Below are 14,875 nucleotides of genomic sequence, written 5' to 3' on the forward strand. Positions count from 1 at the left end.
TCAAGATCAACTTTGTGTTTAACGGTGTTTTCCATTTACAAACTATTTATTTATTTATATTAAATTTGAAGACAAATGTATGTAATGTTGAGGCTTCAAAAGCCTAGAATTTGTTGAAAGGCATGAGAATAACTCCATTCTGCAAGTTGCTGGCATCTGGCCAAAACCGCATATCTCCGTTATTCATTTTTATCTTTTCCATCAGTGCTATTGGACAATCTTTACATCTACCAGTGGATTTTTAAGAATTTCAAACCAATAAAAAGTGTCAAAAAGATGCTGACTATGATCATTCAGGGTTGAATTGTTTGAAAAAACACAGCTTTTTTTCTCATTCCCTGAAAAGTGTTGATTTTGGAGATAGAAGGTTTTGGCCCGATGGCAGAAAAGTTTTAGTTTGACAACCAATACAAGGAATGGCAGGTTTGTCAAAATGTTGGATTTATCTGATGCTAAAATGAGAATTAAAAATGTTTATTGAGTGGTGTCCTTTTTTGACTTGTGTTTAAGAAAAAGTACTAGCAAAGGTAAAAAATAATGGGATTCTAGCATTAGCATTTAATGCTAACTAGCTTAAACAGTTGTAGCAGTTCTTCTAGTGTGAAGGACCATGACATAAATTTTATATATTCGTATAAAGGAGTGAATCTTACTATAAAAGGCCCTGTCCTCTGCCCCATAGGCTGTTTACTGAACTGTTGTAGTAGCTTGTCCTGGATGCTAATAGACATTAAGCTAGTGCTTGCTTAAGTTCTGTCCTGCTCTTAATTTTGGGATATTAACACTCCAGATAAACTTTTTTTTTTTTTTTTAATTCACCTTTGTGTGGAAAAACAAATGGAAATTGGAAATGGAAATTAGCTGTTTACAAATACACTGTATGGACAAAAGTACTCGGCCATACCTGCTAACTTTTGTCCTCAGGTGTATAAAATCCAGCACCTAGCCATGCAGACTTGCAAACATTTGTGATACAAAATGTGAGCTCAGTGACTTTAAGGGTGGTACAGGGATGGATGCCACCTTTGTAATAAGACAGTTCATGAAATTTCATCCCTGCTGGATATTCCATAGTCAACTGTTAGGGATATTATTAGAAAGTGGAAGCATTTAGGAACAACAGCAACTCATTGATGAAGCAGTACACCATGTAAAATCAAAGGGTGGGGTCAACAACTGCTAAGGCGCATGGTGCGGAAAAGTTGCCACACTCTGCTGGTTCCACAGTTCTGAACTTCCTCCGGCATTAATGTGAGCACAAAAACTGTGCACCCAGAGCTTCATGACATGGGTTTCCATGGCTAAGAGGCTGCATGCAAGCCTCAAATCAACAAATGCAATGCTAGGTGTCAGATGCAGTGGTTGGAAAGCACACCGACACTGGACTGTGAAGCAGTGGAAATGTGAGTGACAAATCATGCTTCTCTTTGGTAGCAAAATGGGCGAGTCTAAGTTGAGGAGGGATAATAGTATGGGACTGTTTCTCAGGGCTTGGGCTAGACCCCTTATCTCCAGTGAAGGGCATTCTTAAAGGTCACATATTTTACCCCTTTAAGACAAGTTTATATTGGTCTCCCAATAGAGGTCCCCAAAACATGCCTGCCTGGCCACACTGTGCCAGCTGTGATGTTTGGTGCAAGAGGGACAATGGTATGGGGCTGTTTTTCAGGGTTTGGGCTGGGCTCCATATCTCAAGTGAAGGGCTGCTGCTTCAGCATACCAAGACATTTCGGACAATGTTGCTTCTAACTTTGTAGCAACAGTTTAGGGAAGGCCGTTTTCTATTTCAACATGACTTTGTCCAGTGCACAAAGCAACAACTATAAAGACATAGTTGATTGACTTTGGTGTGGAAAAACTTGACTGGCCAGCACAAAACCTTGACCTCAACCCCACTGAGGACCTTTGGGATGAACTGGAACGGAGATAGTGAACCAGGCCTTCTTGTCCAACATCAGCGCCTGACCTCATAAATGCTTTACAGAATGAATGGGCATAAATCCCCAGAAAACACTCCAAAATCTTGTGGAAAGCCTTCTAAAAAAGAGTAGAGGCTGTTGTAGCTGCAAAAGGGGGGCCAACTCCCTATTAAAGTACATGTATTTTTGGTGTAATGGTCAGGTAGCCGAATGCATTTAGAGCATGTAGGCAGTGTTCTAATGCTAATGTAGGCTATATAGCTATCAAGTCATGATCAAGGCCACTTTTACATGATTTCAATTATAAAAATCCTGCTTCAACATTGAACAATTGCTTAAGATGCTTGTCAACCTGTTTCAAAGAACAAAAGAATTAGCTAACCTAGCATACTACAGGTAATGAAAGCAGCTGATGTTTCAATTTCAGCTAACAAAATATAAAACCACTTACTAGAAGCTAGTTTGCTTCATTGCTGGCTAGATGATGTCATTTGTTTTCCTGTTTGACTCCTTGTGTGGTTTTTAAGACAGAGAATCTCACAGGTGTAACAACAATAATTAGTTATCAGAGCCAATTTCCTAAAAGTTGGGACACTGTGTAAAATGAAAATACAGACATAAAGGGGTGATTTTTGTATAGAATAATGACACTAATTTGTTGCCAGTAAACTGAAACTATCAAGTGTTATTTTTACAACTTAATACTGTCTTTTGTTGCCACTTTCCCTACGTTTTTAAAAGGGATTGCTTTGAAATGTACTTGAAAAAGAACAAAAATTTTAGTTTCTCAGAGATCTGTCTTTTATTTTCTTTCAAAAATGTGAGATCATTGTTTTGTTAATAACCACATTCTGTTTGTATTTACATTTTACACAATGTCCCAACTTTTTAGGAAATAAGGTTGTATGAAGCAAGAGATAAACAAACAACAACACACTGTACAACAGATGTTGTGCATAAAATGTACAAATTCACAAATGGAGCCTTCACTCCTTTTGTTTGTGTAATGACCTCAGGGCTTTTTAAGCAGTGAACCTTACAATGTCAGTGAATAAAGCTTGAGTGGAAAATATGTGAAACCCCTGTCTGGAAAATACACCTCAGTTATTTTAAAATCACAGGAAGCTCCACACCCTCAGAGCTGCACCCTCTCTCACTGAACTCAAACAAATTAGCATTGAAAGTCGGCGAGTGTGAGAGTGAGACGTCTATTAGATTATGCTCAAGTGTCTGCGTCTCTGTGACCTTAAATGTGTTGTCTTTCTGCAGAGATTCATATCTCACACCATTTATACAAGGCCATGCTGGTATTTTCCAGCCTATATGCACAATTCAGCATGTGATATGAGGCATTAGCAAGCACTTGTCCTCCATCCTTACTTAACAGTGATATAAATATTTTTAGACTTATCATCTGGGCTTTACATTCCACATTTCATGTTTAATTAAGAACTAGCATTAGAATGGGATTAGTCATTGGTTCAGCACCTACATTTCTGGATGTGCAACATAAGGTGAAAAGTTTGATCAAGGACATCCTGTCTTTAGTATAATATATAACAAGTCAAACTGGAATGCATTTAACAATTGCACTTGGGTGAGGTAAACAAGAGCTACACAAAAGCTTGCTTGACCTGGAACAAGTAGTCATTAAAATATGCCTGTGTCTTTGTTATAGACTGGGAACAACATGTAGAGTACATTTGCATTGAGTGCAGCATTAAATAGAAAAAAGAAGTCCCTTATGCATTTGTGTCTTGAAAGTAGCTCTTTCCAGAGTGAAAAAGGGGTCCTCCCTTTGCAACGGTCACTGCGTTCCTCAGGTCCCACAGGAAAAGCTCCGTATTAAATCACTTCCTCTTACATTGTGATACCACAGAGGCTGGACCACGCTGTCCCTGTATCAGTAGATAACAGTGACTCCGTTTAGTGCTTCTAGGGGAATACTCCAGAGGTCTATTTTGAGAAACATGATTTTTACTGAGTTAAGAAAGCACTTTTGAGGGTTAATTATAGAGTCAGGAGCCAGGAGATAGCCTAGCCTAGCATAAAAAAGTGGCAGGGATTTAATGCTAGCCTATTTTATCTAAAACCTTCTTCTCTGTTTTTTAATATATTTCTGTATCAGCACCATTTACATGCCTGGCATATACTTACTATATTTTCAGCCATTTTCAATTGTTTCATGCTAACGTGGATATTTCTTGAAATGATGCTTACAGAAAACTTTTTGAAAACAAACAAACAAAAAAAAACCAGATCATTTTCTTCTCTGTGTGGACAAGGCCGTAAACTAGACTTCATGTTTGCATACAGACCCACTTTTTCTGGAGGAAAATAAAGACCTTTGCATAGATTGAAGATAATTGCATGAACTTAATCACCTGCTATGGATTGAAAAGGAAATAAAGATGCTGTTAAAAGGTATATGTTTCACAAAAAAGGTGCAGATGACCTTTGACTTGTCCACTGAGCTATCTATGAGTGTTTTTTTAAGTGAAATGAGACATCAGTGTTGGTGCTCAATTAAACATGAGAGATAAAACATACTATTTAATTTACCTTACAGGTTTAGGAATATTCTTCTCCTCTTTAGGCCAGTCTAGCTGGATGCTTTCATTGTTTATGCTAAGTATGCTAACAGCTCCAGGCTCCATCTCTACCCTTATATGCCCTTGAGGACCTTGTTTCTAAAATTCATTCTCTATAGGCAATGTAAATTTAAGCACCAAGTAAGCAACAATCACAATCATGTTTAAAACTTCTTATTAGGTTATTTCTACTTTAACACTTCAAAATTTCAAACAACTTCAGACCAGTGAGTAAGCATGGATGGAAATGCAGAATCTCTTACCACAAAATAACAAAAAAGGCAAAAAAAGGCAAAAAAAATGTACTTCTTCATGTCAGACCTCTTCAGTCATCATGGCTGCTTTAAATGTAAAAAATCCCAAAACGTCATATTATTCCTTTAAGGCCGTGTCATGAGAGGCTGACGTTCTCATACTCGCCGTGGTCCGAGTCCTCCAGTTCAATCCCCGGTACCAGGCTGTAGTATTCAGTGGACTGAGTCATGTAAGCTTTCTCCCTGTCCGCTGAGTCTTTCATCACCTCTGTCACACTGACTGTGTCCAGGTCTGTCTTACTGACCCCGTCAGGCTCCTGTAGACCCTGCTTCCCCTCTGTAGAGGAGCAACATGAGGGTTCTTTGGGCAGAGACTCCACTGAGCCCAGTTTAATCTCCACCTCCTCATAAATGTCTCTGGTGCTGCCCAGGAGGGTGGATGCTGGACGTAGCAGCAGCTGGTTCTTCAGGATCCCCTCATTGAGGTCTTTATTCTGCTCTGTGGCAGCAGGTTGCTGCTTTTTGTAATGCTTTTGAGCGTTGCTACTTGAACTGGAAGCTCTCTTTTTGGAGGCGCTTAGAGGAACCTCTTTTTTCTTCCTCTTCCTGCCACAGCACCAGCAGAGAATCAGAGCAGAGAGGATGAGAAGAGGGAGAGTGATGAAGAGCGCTGTGAGCCCGGCTGGTCGGCACACGTCTGTTAGCTTAATAGAGAACACAATCCTGCCGGCAAGGTGCATTGGAGATTCACATGTTAAGTTCCCTACCAGATCTAGAAGCCTCATAGTCCTGTTTACCTTCCCGCCTTCCTCCAGACCTTCCAGTAGCATGCAGGAGCACTCCCAGGGGTTCCCATCCACGTCAAGCACTGTCAAGCTTGGCTTCTGCAGCACAGAGCCAGGGAGGATATAGAGCTGGTTTTCTTGCAGGTACAGCTTCTGGAGATTTTCAGAGTCCTTTAAAAAACCCTCAGGAAGCTCCTGGATCAGGTTCCAGCTCAGATCCAGCTCTATGAGGTTTGGCTGATTGGCAAGAAACTCCCTTGGTAACTCTTTTAGTTTGTTATGACCTAAGTAAACCTTCTGAAAAGTTGATGTCTTCGTGCCAGTGATATCAAGAGAAGTGATATTACAGGAGGAGAGATCCAGTGTCTGGATGTTTGTCTCATTAGTAAACACAGACCAGTGCACGTGGCTGAAAAAAGAACCGGAGAAGTTCAAGCAGCAGACATCAGCGGGAACCTCAGAGGGAAACTGGGACAAAATGGTAGCTGGAGGACAAACGCATCCTCCCACAAGCCCTATCCTCACCAGTAGGATGGAAATCAGCAGGGCAACCCTCTGGCAAAGCATCGCTGAAACAGAAAAGATGCAACATTATCATTATATACTTCTGCAATGGTTTCTTTTGTTTCTTCCTCCTGCAGCTCTACCCACCTGTTCCCGAAGCGTCTCGCAGATGTTAATGTGCTCGTAAACCTAACAACTTCTCAGAGGACTCCTGGTTGCTGTGAGGGTTGTGGGAGCTGTCATGGTGACAGGTCAGCAGGGATCAGGAGCTCAGCGTTTGACTGTTGGAGAGGAAACAGATGCTACTATGAGTTTCATGTGAAGGCTGTGATGTTAACGGGTGGATGGGAGAAAGACAAACAAAGATCACTCAAAGATAAAGATAAAGCTTTGTGTTACAGAACAATGTAGAAAACTGAGACTTTGGCCTCTTTCATATGTGATGTACAAACAGCAGTTTAATAATAGACCTGCTGCTTGGAAAAAGTCTATGAAAACTTCAAAACTAAGCTGCCTATCCTGATAAGTCTTAAATATCCCAACCAAGTCATTTGTTTTAAAGATCTTCTGAGTAATTCTCAGTTATGTTGATTTTGGTACCCCCTGTGAACATATGGTACCTTTCATGTCTGCTAATTTTGCCCTGAGAGCAGGAATAGGAAAAAAGTGTGCTTTTCCAGTAGTTGTTAATTGCCTTGACACCTACCCCGCAACAACATTTACAGTCATTAGAAGCAAGTAAAAAGAAACAATCAGTCTATTTGCACTTCCTTAGCCTTTTAAGGTCCTTTACTGGCATCAATATTAATTCAAGTCTGTTTCATAACCAGCTTAAAACTCATCACAGAAGCTTTAAATATTCAAACACATAGTGTTTAAATTCCACGGCAAACCAAATTAATCAAAATGATTAGCAAGGATGACAAGTAGAGATGCTCTGTTCAGCTCCACCTGCCCCTGCTGCTGACTTCTTGTTTTGCATTGAGGACTGTTCAACAAAAACTGTCCTCCATAAGGTTAATTTACTGAACAGTATAACATCATTTTCACGCATGAATTTCAATAAATGAGGGAGAAAAGCTGTTAAAAGTGACCTGCATGGTTGGTGCTGCAAGCTACTTGCAAAGCATCTTTGCAGCCCAAACCACAAAGGCTACTTTTCACAGCCTTTCTCCCTCATTAGGTTAAATTCATCTATGAAACGGTTACTGTTTAGTAAGTACATCTAATGGAGCACTGTTTTTGTTGAAAATACTCTCCAATTAAAAAGTGGAGGGTGGAGCTCACAGAGCTCTAAATATTCTAATGCACAATATGTAAATTCCACAGCCAAAGGGCTAAAAGTAAACCAATCAAAACAACAAAAAATAATGACAAGTAGTGATGCACTGCTCAGCTTGGCTGTTTATTTCTTGTTTTGAATTGAGATCTCTGTTCAACAACTCCATAAGGTGTATTTACAAAACAGTAAACCATTGTTTACTTTTCAAGCATGATTTTTACAAAATGAGGGAGAAAAGCTGTTAAAAGTGCCCTTCATGGTATGCACTGCAAGCTAATTACAAAGCCCTTTTGCTTAGGTGCTTACTGTTTATTACGCATCTTATGGAGGATGGAGCACTGAAATTGGATGGAGCAAAGTAGCATGTTACAGCGTTACAGGGTCAGGGGTCATGGGTTGGTGGCTGAAGCTATGTGTTACAGAGGAGCTTGGGCAACACAACACAAAGCCAATGGCTGAGAATAATCATGGTCCATCACAAGTAAGCAGCACAAAACACAAATGAGAAACAGCAACAGAACGGCAGCTTCCAGAAGCAGTTCATGCCTCCTTATAAAGCTGTCCTTGATTCCCGATTTTCCACAGCAATGATACACACTGAACACTTTTTGTCAGTCATGCTACCACTGTGAAAGACAAGTTGTGCTAGAACTCTAAAAGTTACGTTTTCTGTTTTGCCAGAAACAGCTCAAGAGATAAAATACTTATAGCAGTAATAGCATTAATAACATAGTTAACAAAAGATAGTTTGTCTTTTTATCAAATTTAAATTAAGTTGTCTGACAGTGTCGTAAATGTCAGACAGAAAATCTGAACCTAACAGGGAAAAGAAAACTTAACACTCTTGTCACACATTTACCATTTTATTGTAAATGGATGTACAGTTTTACTTGGTGGAGAAGGCTCTGCTCTAAAGATGCTCCCTGGGTCAGTCAAGCAGCATGTTTTGACTTTCCAGGAAGTGCATAGCTAGAAACCTCCTTATGGATTGATACATTTATGACAATGCATATTAAATAAAATAAAATTAGTTCAAAAGCAATTAATGCATAGTAGCAAGAATCTCAGTATGAGGGTGAAACAGACTTTATGCTATAATGGAGGAGGCTGGGGTGGAGGACGTTCAGCTTTCTCAGCAGCAGCATGGTGCATCAGCATTAATGCAAGCAGGATTAGTGAGAAGTTTGCCATATTTACATGGACCGCTGTTGAGAGAAAGAGCTGTGATTGAATGTGGGAGCTAGGAGGCAACAACTGGGATTCAGCTGGCCATGAGCTGATCACGGCTGGGTGTATGAGTACCATGTAATGTGTGAACTAACGCTAGGCTTCATTTATTTATGAGGTTGTTTTGTAACTTTGAGGGGTCTAGTGGGTTAGGTACATCACATGTACAAGGGATTTATCAAAACTATCTGTATGCAGTTATGAAATACTAATATACCTCATTCTGCACAAAACATTATGACTTTTTGGTAAAAGCATCAGGTATCGCAGAGAAGACACATTACTACACGACAGAGAGCAGAAAACAAACACTTAACTGTAGTATACAGCATAAATAACTCTGATGAGGTTTTAAAAGGTCCTTAAAATAAGGTAAGACTTCATAATTTTCCTGTAATTACATGATTATGACTAAGTCTAATTGAAGTTGTGACTTGACAATATTTTGGAGTCCCTGCTCTTCCTGGAAAAAAAAAGGTAATTGTGGGTCACTTCCTGAAACTCCTGTATACTTTGAGACGCTGCTTGAAAATTAAAGCACGTGTGGTCGACTTAAATGAGGGCTGTGCTTCTTAAAAGTCTTACATGTGAAGGAGTGGCAGAGACAGAATGAGAAGGAGAGTGTTTGGTCATGATGTCAGACCTTTCCACTCACAAAAGAGCTCAAATTTTAAGTTTTACTTTTCATGATGAATCATTGAAGTGTGAGGGATCCTTCTGGCTTACTGCTGTTTTTTGCTTTACTAACAATGTTACATTATAAATAATAATCTCCCTGCTATGTCAGGCTGTACTGTCACACTTTTGTCACTTATGCTAACACTGGCACACCAACTAAACAAAATGATGAAGCTTAAATGATTTATTCCTGGAGGTAGCCAAGTGAGTATGTCAACAGCATGTACAGCAATCATAGTACCATGCTAGTATGCTAATATGCACAGCTGCTTGGATTTTAAGTCTACAGTTTTAGGAGAGCAAAACAAATGCAGGAAGTGTTGGTCATAATAAACAAAACTTCCTTGCACACTTTCTGTAACTTGCTGAGGTAACATGATACATACATGTGAGGAACGCTGAGTGTTCTGACGTCTGTGAGAAAAATGAAATACAGCATGTAGGCTATAAATAAAACTGTGTGGCAGAAATATTTAACCAGACTTTTATGTTTAAAAAAATGTGTTTCCTGCCCAAGCTTGCATGCAGATATATTTAGACAGATATTTTAAAAGATGTCACAAAGTGGCAAAGTGGTTGTTCAGAGCAAATATGAGACAAACTGATGTGTTTCCCATGAGCTGGGGCCAAGTACCATAGCACAAAATGAAGAGAAACTAATCAAGAAGCAATCTAACACATAGTGCAGTCAGAAAGTATTCAGACCCCCTTGATATTTTTAAATTCTGCTATGTTGCAGCCTGATGTTACAGTTGAAAAAAAAAAAAAAAACATTTTTACTCTTAGTAATCTACACTCATTACCCCATCATGACAAAGTGAAAACAGAATCTCCCAGTCCCTGATGCTGAAAAACATCCCCACAGCATGATGCTGCCATCACCATGCTTCACTGCTAGGATGGCACTGGGCAGGTGATGAGGGCTGAATGGTTTCCTCCAAACAGTTCAATCTTGGTTTCACCAGACCAGAGAATTTTGTTTCTCACAGTCCGAATGTGTGCTTTTTTTGCAAACTTCAAGCGGGCTTTCATGTGTTTTGCATTGAGGAGAGGTTTCCATCTAGCCACTCTGCCATAAAGTCAGGTCAGTAGAGGCTGCAGTGATGGTTGTCCTTCTGGAATTTCGTCTCATCTCCACACAGGATCTCTGGAGCTCAGTCAGAGTGACCATCGGGTTCTCTTCCTCTCTTAATCAGTTTGGCTAGGCGACCATCTCTTTGAAGAGTTGTGCCAGACCTGTACCATTTGAGAATCATGGAGGCCGCTGTGCTCTGGGGAACAATTTAGTGCAGCAGAAATGTTTTTTGTAGCCTTCCCCAGTTCTGTGCATTGCAACAATCATGTCTCTGAGCCCTGCAGGCAGTTCCTTTTACCTCATGGCTTGGCCCTTGCTCTGATATGAAGAAGTGTGTGCCTTTCCACTTCATGTCCAATCAGTTTGATTTAGCACAGGTGGACTCCAATCAAGGTGTAGAAACATCTCATCAAAGATCAAGAGAAATGGGAGGAACCTGAGCAAGATTTGCTCCCCAGCTTTGCCTCTGTCACTGGATGTTCTACTTCATTCTTGAGAAAAGAAGATGGGGGAATCTTTCATAACTGGTTGATGTTTAAAGCTTCGTTAGAAGCCATTAAGTCCTACAACATATTGGATTTATTAAGATTAAAGATATCTAACATTAGTGTGGTTATATAAAATGCAAATGTTTTCCATCTAAGGAGGTAAAACTTGCTTTTCTAAAACATATCTCTCAGACAATCTCATGAATTAAACCTTGTACTGCCCTGTTTATTTATCGTGCACAGCCCTTTAACTTCGTAATTATTTGCATGCTGCTCTGTAAAAATGCTTTTGTTCTAACTGATCACTATCAACAGACCACACATTCAAGCTCCATCACTCTAAAGAGGAAAAGGGAAATAGCTGGGTTGAATGGCTGCATTAAGGGGATCATTTGCTTACATTTGGATGCTGTGGTCCTTCATAAGCTTGTAGGTTAACTTTAGGATGACACTCCTACAAATGCAGTCAGCATTAGAGACAACATAATGCCTGCAGAGTCGAATTCCCATCTCTGTCTGATAAGAGAAGGAGGTCTAAAGGTTAGTATGGACTAATCAGGTTAAAGAACATGACATCTGAGGAGGTCTGCATTCTAAATATTGACACAGGAGTCGATCTTTGGATTTTTAAGTTACACCAAACACAACAGACACTGGTTGACCTTCACAGGGCCTGAAATGAGATTGGAGGCTCATTATCCAAACAGGAGGATTTTTCTTGGACCGTCCGTCTCTTCTCTGGGTGTGAGCGCCTATCGAGAGGAGGGAGCTTTAAATCAGGAGATGGTGTATGATCTCACTCGCTAACAATGTGAACAGCTACATCCTCTCTGGCAGCACAGCTTCCTCTGAAATAACGGTCTCCATTCTCCCTATCATAAAATATTCCTACATTAAACAGAGGCTGCAGCTGAGGCAACACAGAGAACACAGAGAGGCATTTCTTAGAGCATATGAGAGTCCAAAAAGTGAAAGTTTTGAAGATTTGAAGGCTGGTTCGCTTTGATTTTTAAGTTAATATTAAAAGTGCTAAATCAAGGTAAAGAAAATATTAGTGTTGTTCAAGGGTGGAGGTCTTTTAAACAGCAGATGTTCCTGCTGCTGAACGAGTTTTGAAGTCTAGAAAGCTTTTAGTCAGGGTTAAAAACATCAGATAGGCTGACATTTTGAGGCATGCAGGGGTCTTTTAAAAACGTTTAAAAACGTAAAAACGTTAAGTTTAACTAATTACTTTTCAATGAATTTAAGAGTTAAAATATCTAGAAAATGAAAGAAAAGAGTGATTTAAAGTATAACCTACATTATTTTTTCAGCTTTATACTTTAAAGCTCCTGTAAGGAGTTTTCAGGTAGTTAGGAGGCAGGCTTAAATCAATAGTGACGCCTCATTATGACATACAAGTGAAAACAAGACACTAGGTGTAAAGACTGGCCTTTGTGTTATAGTTATTTAAAAAATCTAAATTGGTTGAAATGGGGTAGGCGTCACACAAAGTGATGAAAATACCGCTGGAGTAAACTTTGTTTTCACCTTCCATGATAACAGTTCTTGAACAGAGTTTCATTTGACTGTTAGAGGACAGCTGGATGAGAAAGAAACAAATAGGACAAAATGAGGAAAGACAATGTCCACTGGGGGCGCCAGAGCCAACACAATCTAAAGTTCCTCACAGGAGCTTTAAAGCTTAACATCTTCATTTTTCTAACCCAACAAATCATAAATTGTTTAAATATTCTGTATAAATTACAGAAGCTATTCAACTGACTTGGTGTGACTTGTGCTGTTCACGCTGTCAGAAAAAAATCAGATATGGCTCACATGTGAGCAAAAAAATCAGATTCAGGTCATGTTTAACTGCAGCATGAATGTAGCCAAAGATACTTAATAATCACATTTATAAAAATAGACAGGTGAGATAGAGAAAAACTGATCCATCAAAAATTGCATGCAAAGACCTGTACACAATCTAAATTGCATCAAAAACACTGGCATTATTTGTTGCAGCTACATCCGATCCTCAGCACATATCTATATCAGGTTTGTGTGGCTGTTGTAGACAGACACTTGTTCATGTGACATGTGACAACTTGTCCAACTCATTATTATATCATTACTATCATTATTATTATCAAGTTCTTTTAATCGTATTTTATTTATTCATTTTTATTGACCCAACATTTTATTCAGCAGCTTATAAATTTGAACTGATGTTCATCTTGACGGCACCAATGATCATTACTATTTAAGATATTGATACTAATTAACTCTTTTTTAACAAACCAAGAGGGACATGGCCAATGATTCCTGTATTTTTTTTTTTTTTTGTAGGATGAGGTATGTTTTAATGTTCTCAATCTCCTCTCTTCTCTGTCGTTATGTTAATATCAGTACGATTTAACTTGTTAATTTATGTGATTGTAAACTTCTCCTGAACATGAAGTAAAAAAAAAAAAATAACACAAAAAGAAATCTGGTATTGTGGCAACTCTAGTTGGGGAAATAGAAAAAAAAATCCTCGTATATTCAACAATATCAATGAAAATTGTAAAATAAATAAATAAGTAAATTCTGTAATTGCATGTATATGTAAGTAGAGCTAAGGTTATGGGGTCATAAACTTCACAATCTGACAAAAACATTCTCAGTTTGGCAAAAACACAATAATAGCATCACTTCAAGCCTTTAATCAGCATAACTGCTATACTATGTAGCTGTTAATAAAGTTCTGACAAATTTGGGGCAATACAAAACTGAACACGTGTTTGAAGTGTGTCTAAGCAGCTTAAAAAAGTGTTAAAGTGTGTTTCTTACCTGTGAGTTTCAAGCTAGCCGCAGCCCTGTTCTGGCCCTAATCTGTCAGACTCCTCAGACATGTTGAGGATCCAAACATCAGCTGCAGCGTCCTCCTCTCTGCATCGCATCAACTGTCCCGCGTGCCGCCACCTCCACCTCCTCTCCTTCCTGCTCCTCGTGCGGGTCAGAGAGGGAGTGTCTTCATTATGTCTGAATGTCTACCTTTGAGCGGAATGTGGAAAAACCACCGCTGCCAGTGCATGTGAGTCTGTGACTGTAATGGTGTTTATCCATACACACAGTGTGACACAGTGCTCCGTTTTCGGTGCTTTTAACTGCGAATGAAACCAACAGATTGAGCTTTGCTAACGTGAAATCAATGCGCAGCGCCCCCTGGTGGCGCAACTCACATTTTCACAATACTGGCGTTAGCAAGCATGCTCGTGTTTTAAAAGCTTTTGCGCTCTAATGTGAATCCCTTTCATTCTTGATTTTTTTTTTTTTATAACAGCAGGTTATTAACCATAAAAACAGCTTGTTTATCTCTGTCTTTATAAAGGTGCCTTAAGTTTTAAAAAAGTATAGTTTTAAAACCAAAACTGTCTTTGAAAGTACTGCAATAACTTTACTTTATACTGTCCATTTGTTTAAATAATCATCTTTAACCAAGTAAAATAAATGCATTTAATATAATTAAACTTTCTTTTGTGTATTTGCTGGCTACCACATAGTCAAAGTCAACTTTATTGTCAATTTTGCAATGTACAGGACATATAGAGGATCGAAATTGCGCTTCTTTCTTATCCAGTGCAATATCATTAAAAAATAGAATATAGACAAAAACAACAAACCTCAATATATGCAGTAGCTATAATCACTATGAAAACAGTTTATATTTAAATAAAAAAGTGCAAAATAGCCAGTAGTGCAATGGAATTGGGAAGACCTGAGTAGAACATAATAAAATAGAGTAAATAAATAGATAAAAGTGGCTGGTGCTTTAGTGCAGTTTATCTTATGGCTGATATAAACTGCGTTCCACATTATTATGCAAATTGGATTTTAGTGTCATAAACATTCAGTTTTTTGTTTTTTTTTAAATTAAACTCATGGATGGTATTGTGTCTCAGGGCTCTGTGGATCACTGAAATCAATCTCACACACCTGTGAGAATTAGTTTGCCAAGCAAGCCTAATGAAAGGAAAATACTTAAGAAGGACGTTCCACATCCTGACAGCAGGCCACAGGTTTCAAGCAATATGGGAAAGAAAAAAGATCT

General features: G+C 38.9%; 1 protein-coding gene across 2 annotated transcripts; it reads right to left on the reverse strand.

Moving 5' to 3' along the window:
• Positions 1–2,017: 2,017 nt before the first annotated feature.
• On the reverse strand, positions 2,018–13,881 carry si:ch211-106k21.5. 2 transcript variants are annotated; one of them, XR_005992712.1, is made up of 4 exons: positions 13,615–13,881; positions 6,201–6,334; positions 4,774–6,118; positions 2,018–3,817 (listed from the first exon to the last, which is right to left on the reverse strand). XR_005992712.1 is itself a non-coding variant. In XM_041802288.1 (3 exons), exon 3 carries the CDS (start codon positions 6,114–6,116, stop codon positions 4,902–4,904), a length of 1,215 nt encoding a protein of 404 aa, XP_041658222.1. In that variant the 5' UTR covers positions 6,117–6,118; positions 6,201–6,334; positions 13,615–13,881; the 3' UTR covers positions 2,018–4,901. The 2 variants fall into 2 exon arrangements, 1 of the variants encoding a protein (XP_041658222.1); XM_041802288.1 differs by having other exon boundaries at positions 2,018–6,118.
• Between the last annotated feature and the right edge of the window lie 994 nt (positions 13,882–14,875).

The sequence above is a fragment of the Cheilinus undulatus genome, linkage group 13 (genome assembly GCF_018320785.1).
Source record: "Cheilinus undulatus linkage group 13, ASM1832078v1, whole genome shotgun sequence".
In the NCBI taxonomy this organism is placed as follows: domain Eukaryota; kingdom Metazoa; phylum Chordata; class Actinopteri; order Labriformes; family Labridae; genus Cheilinus; species Cheilinus undulatus.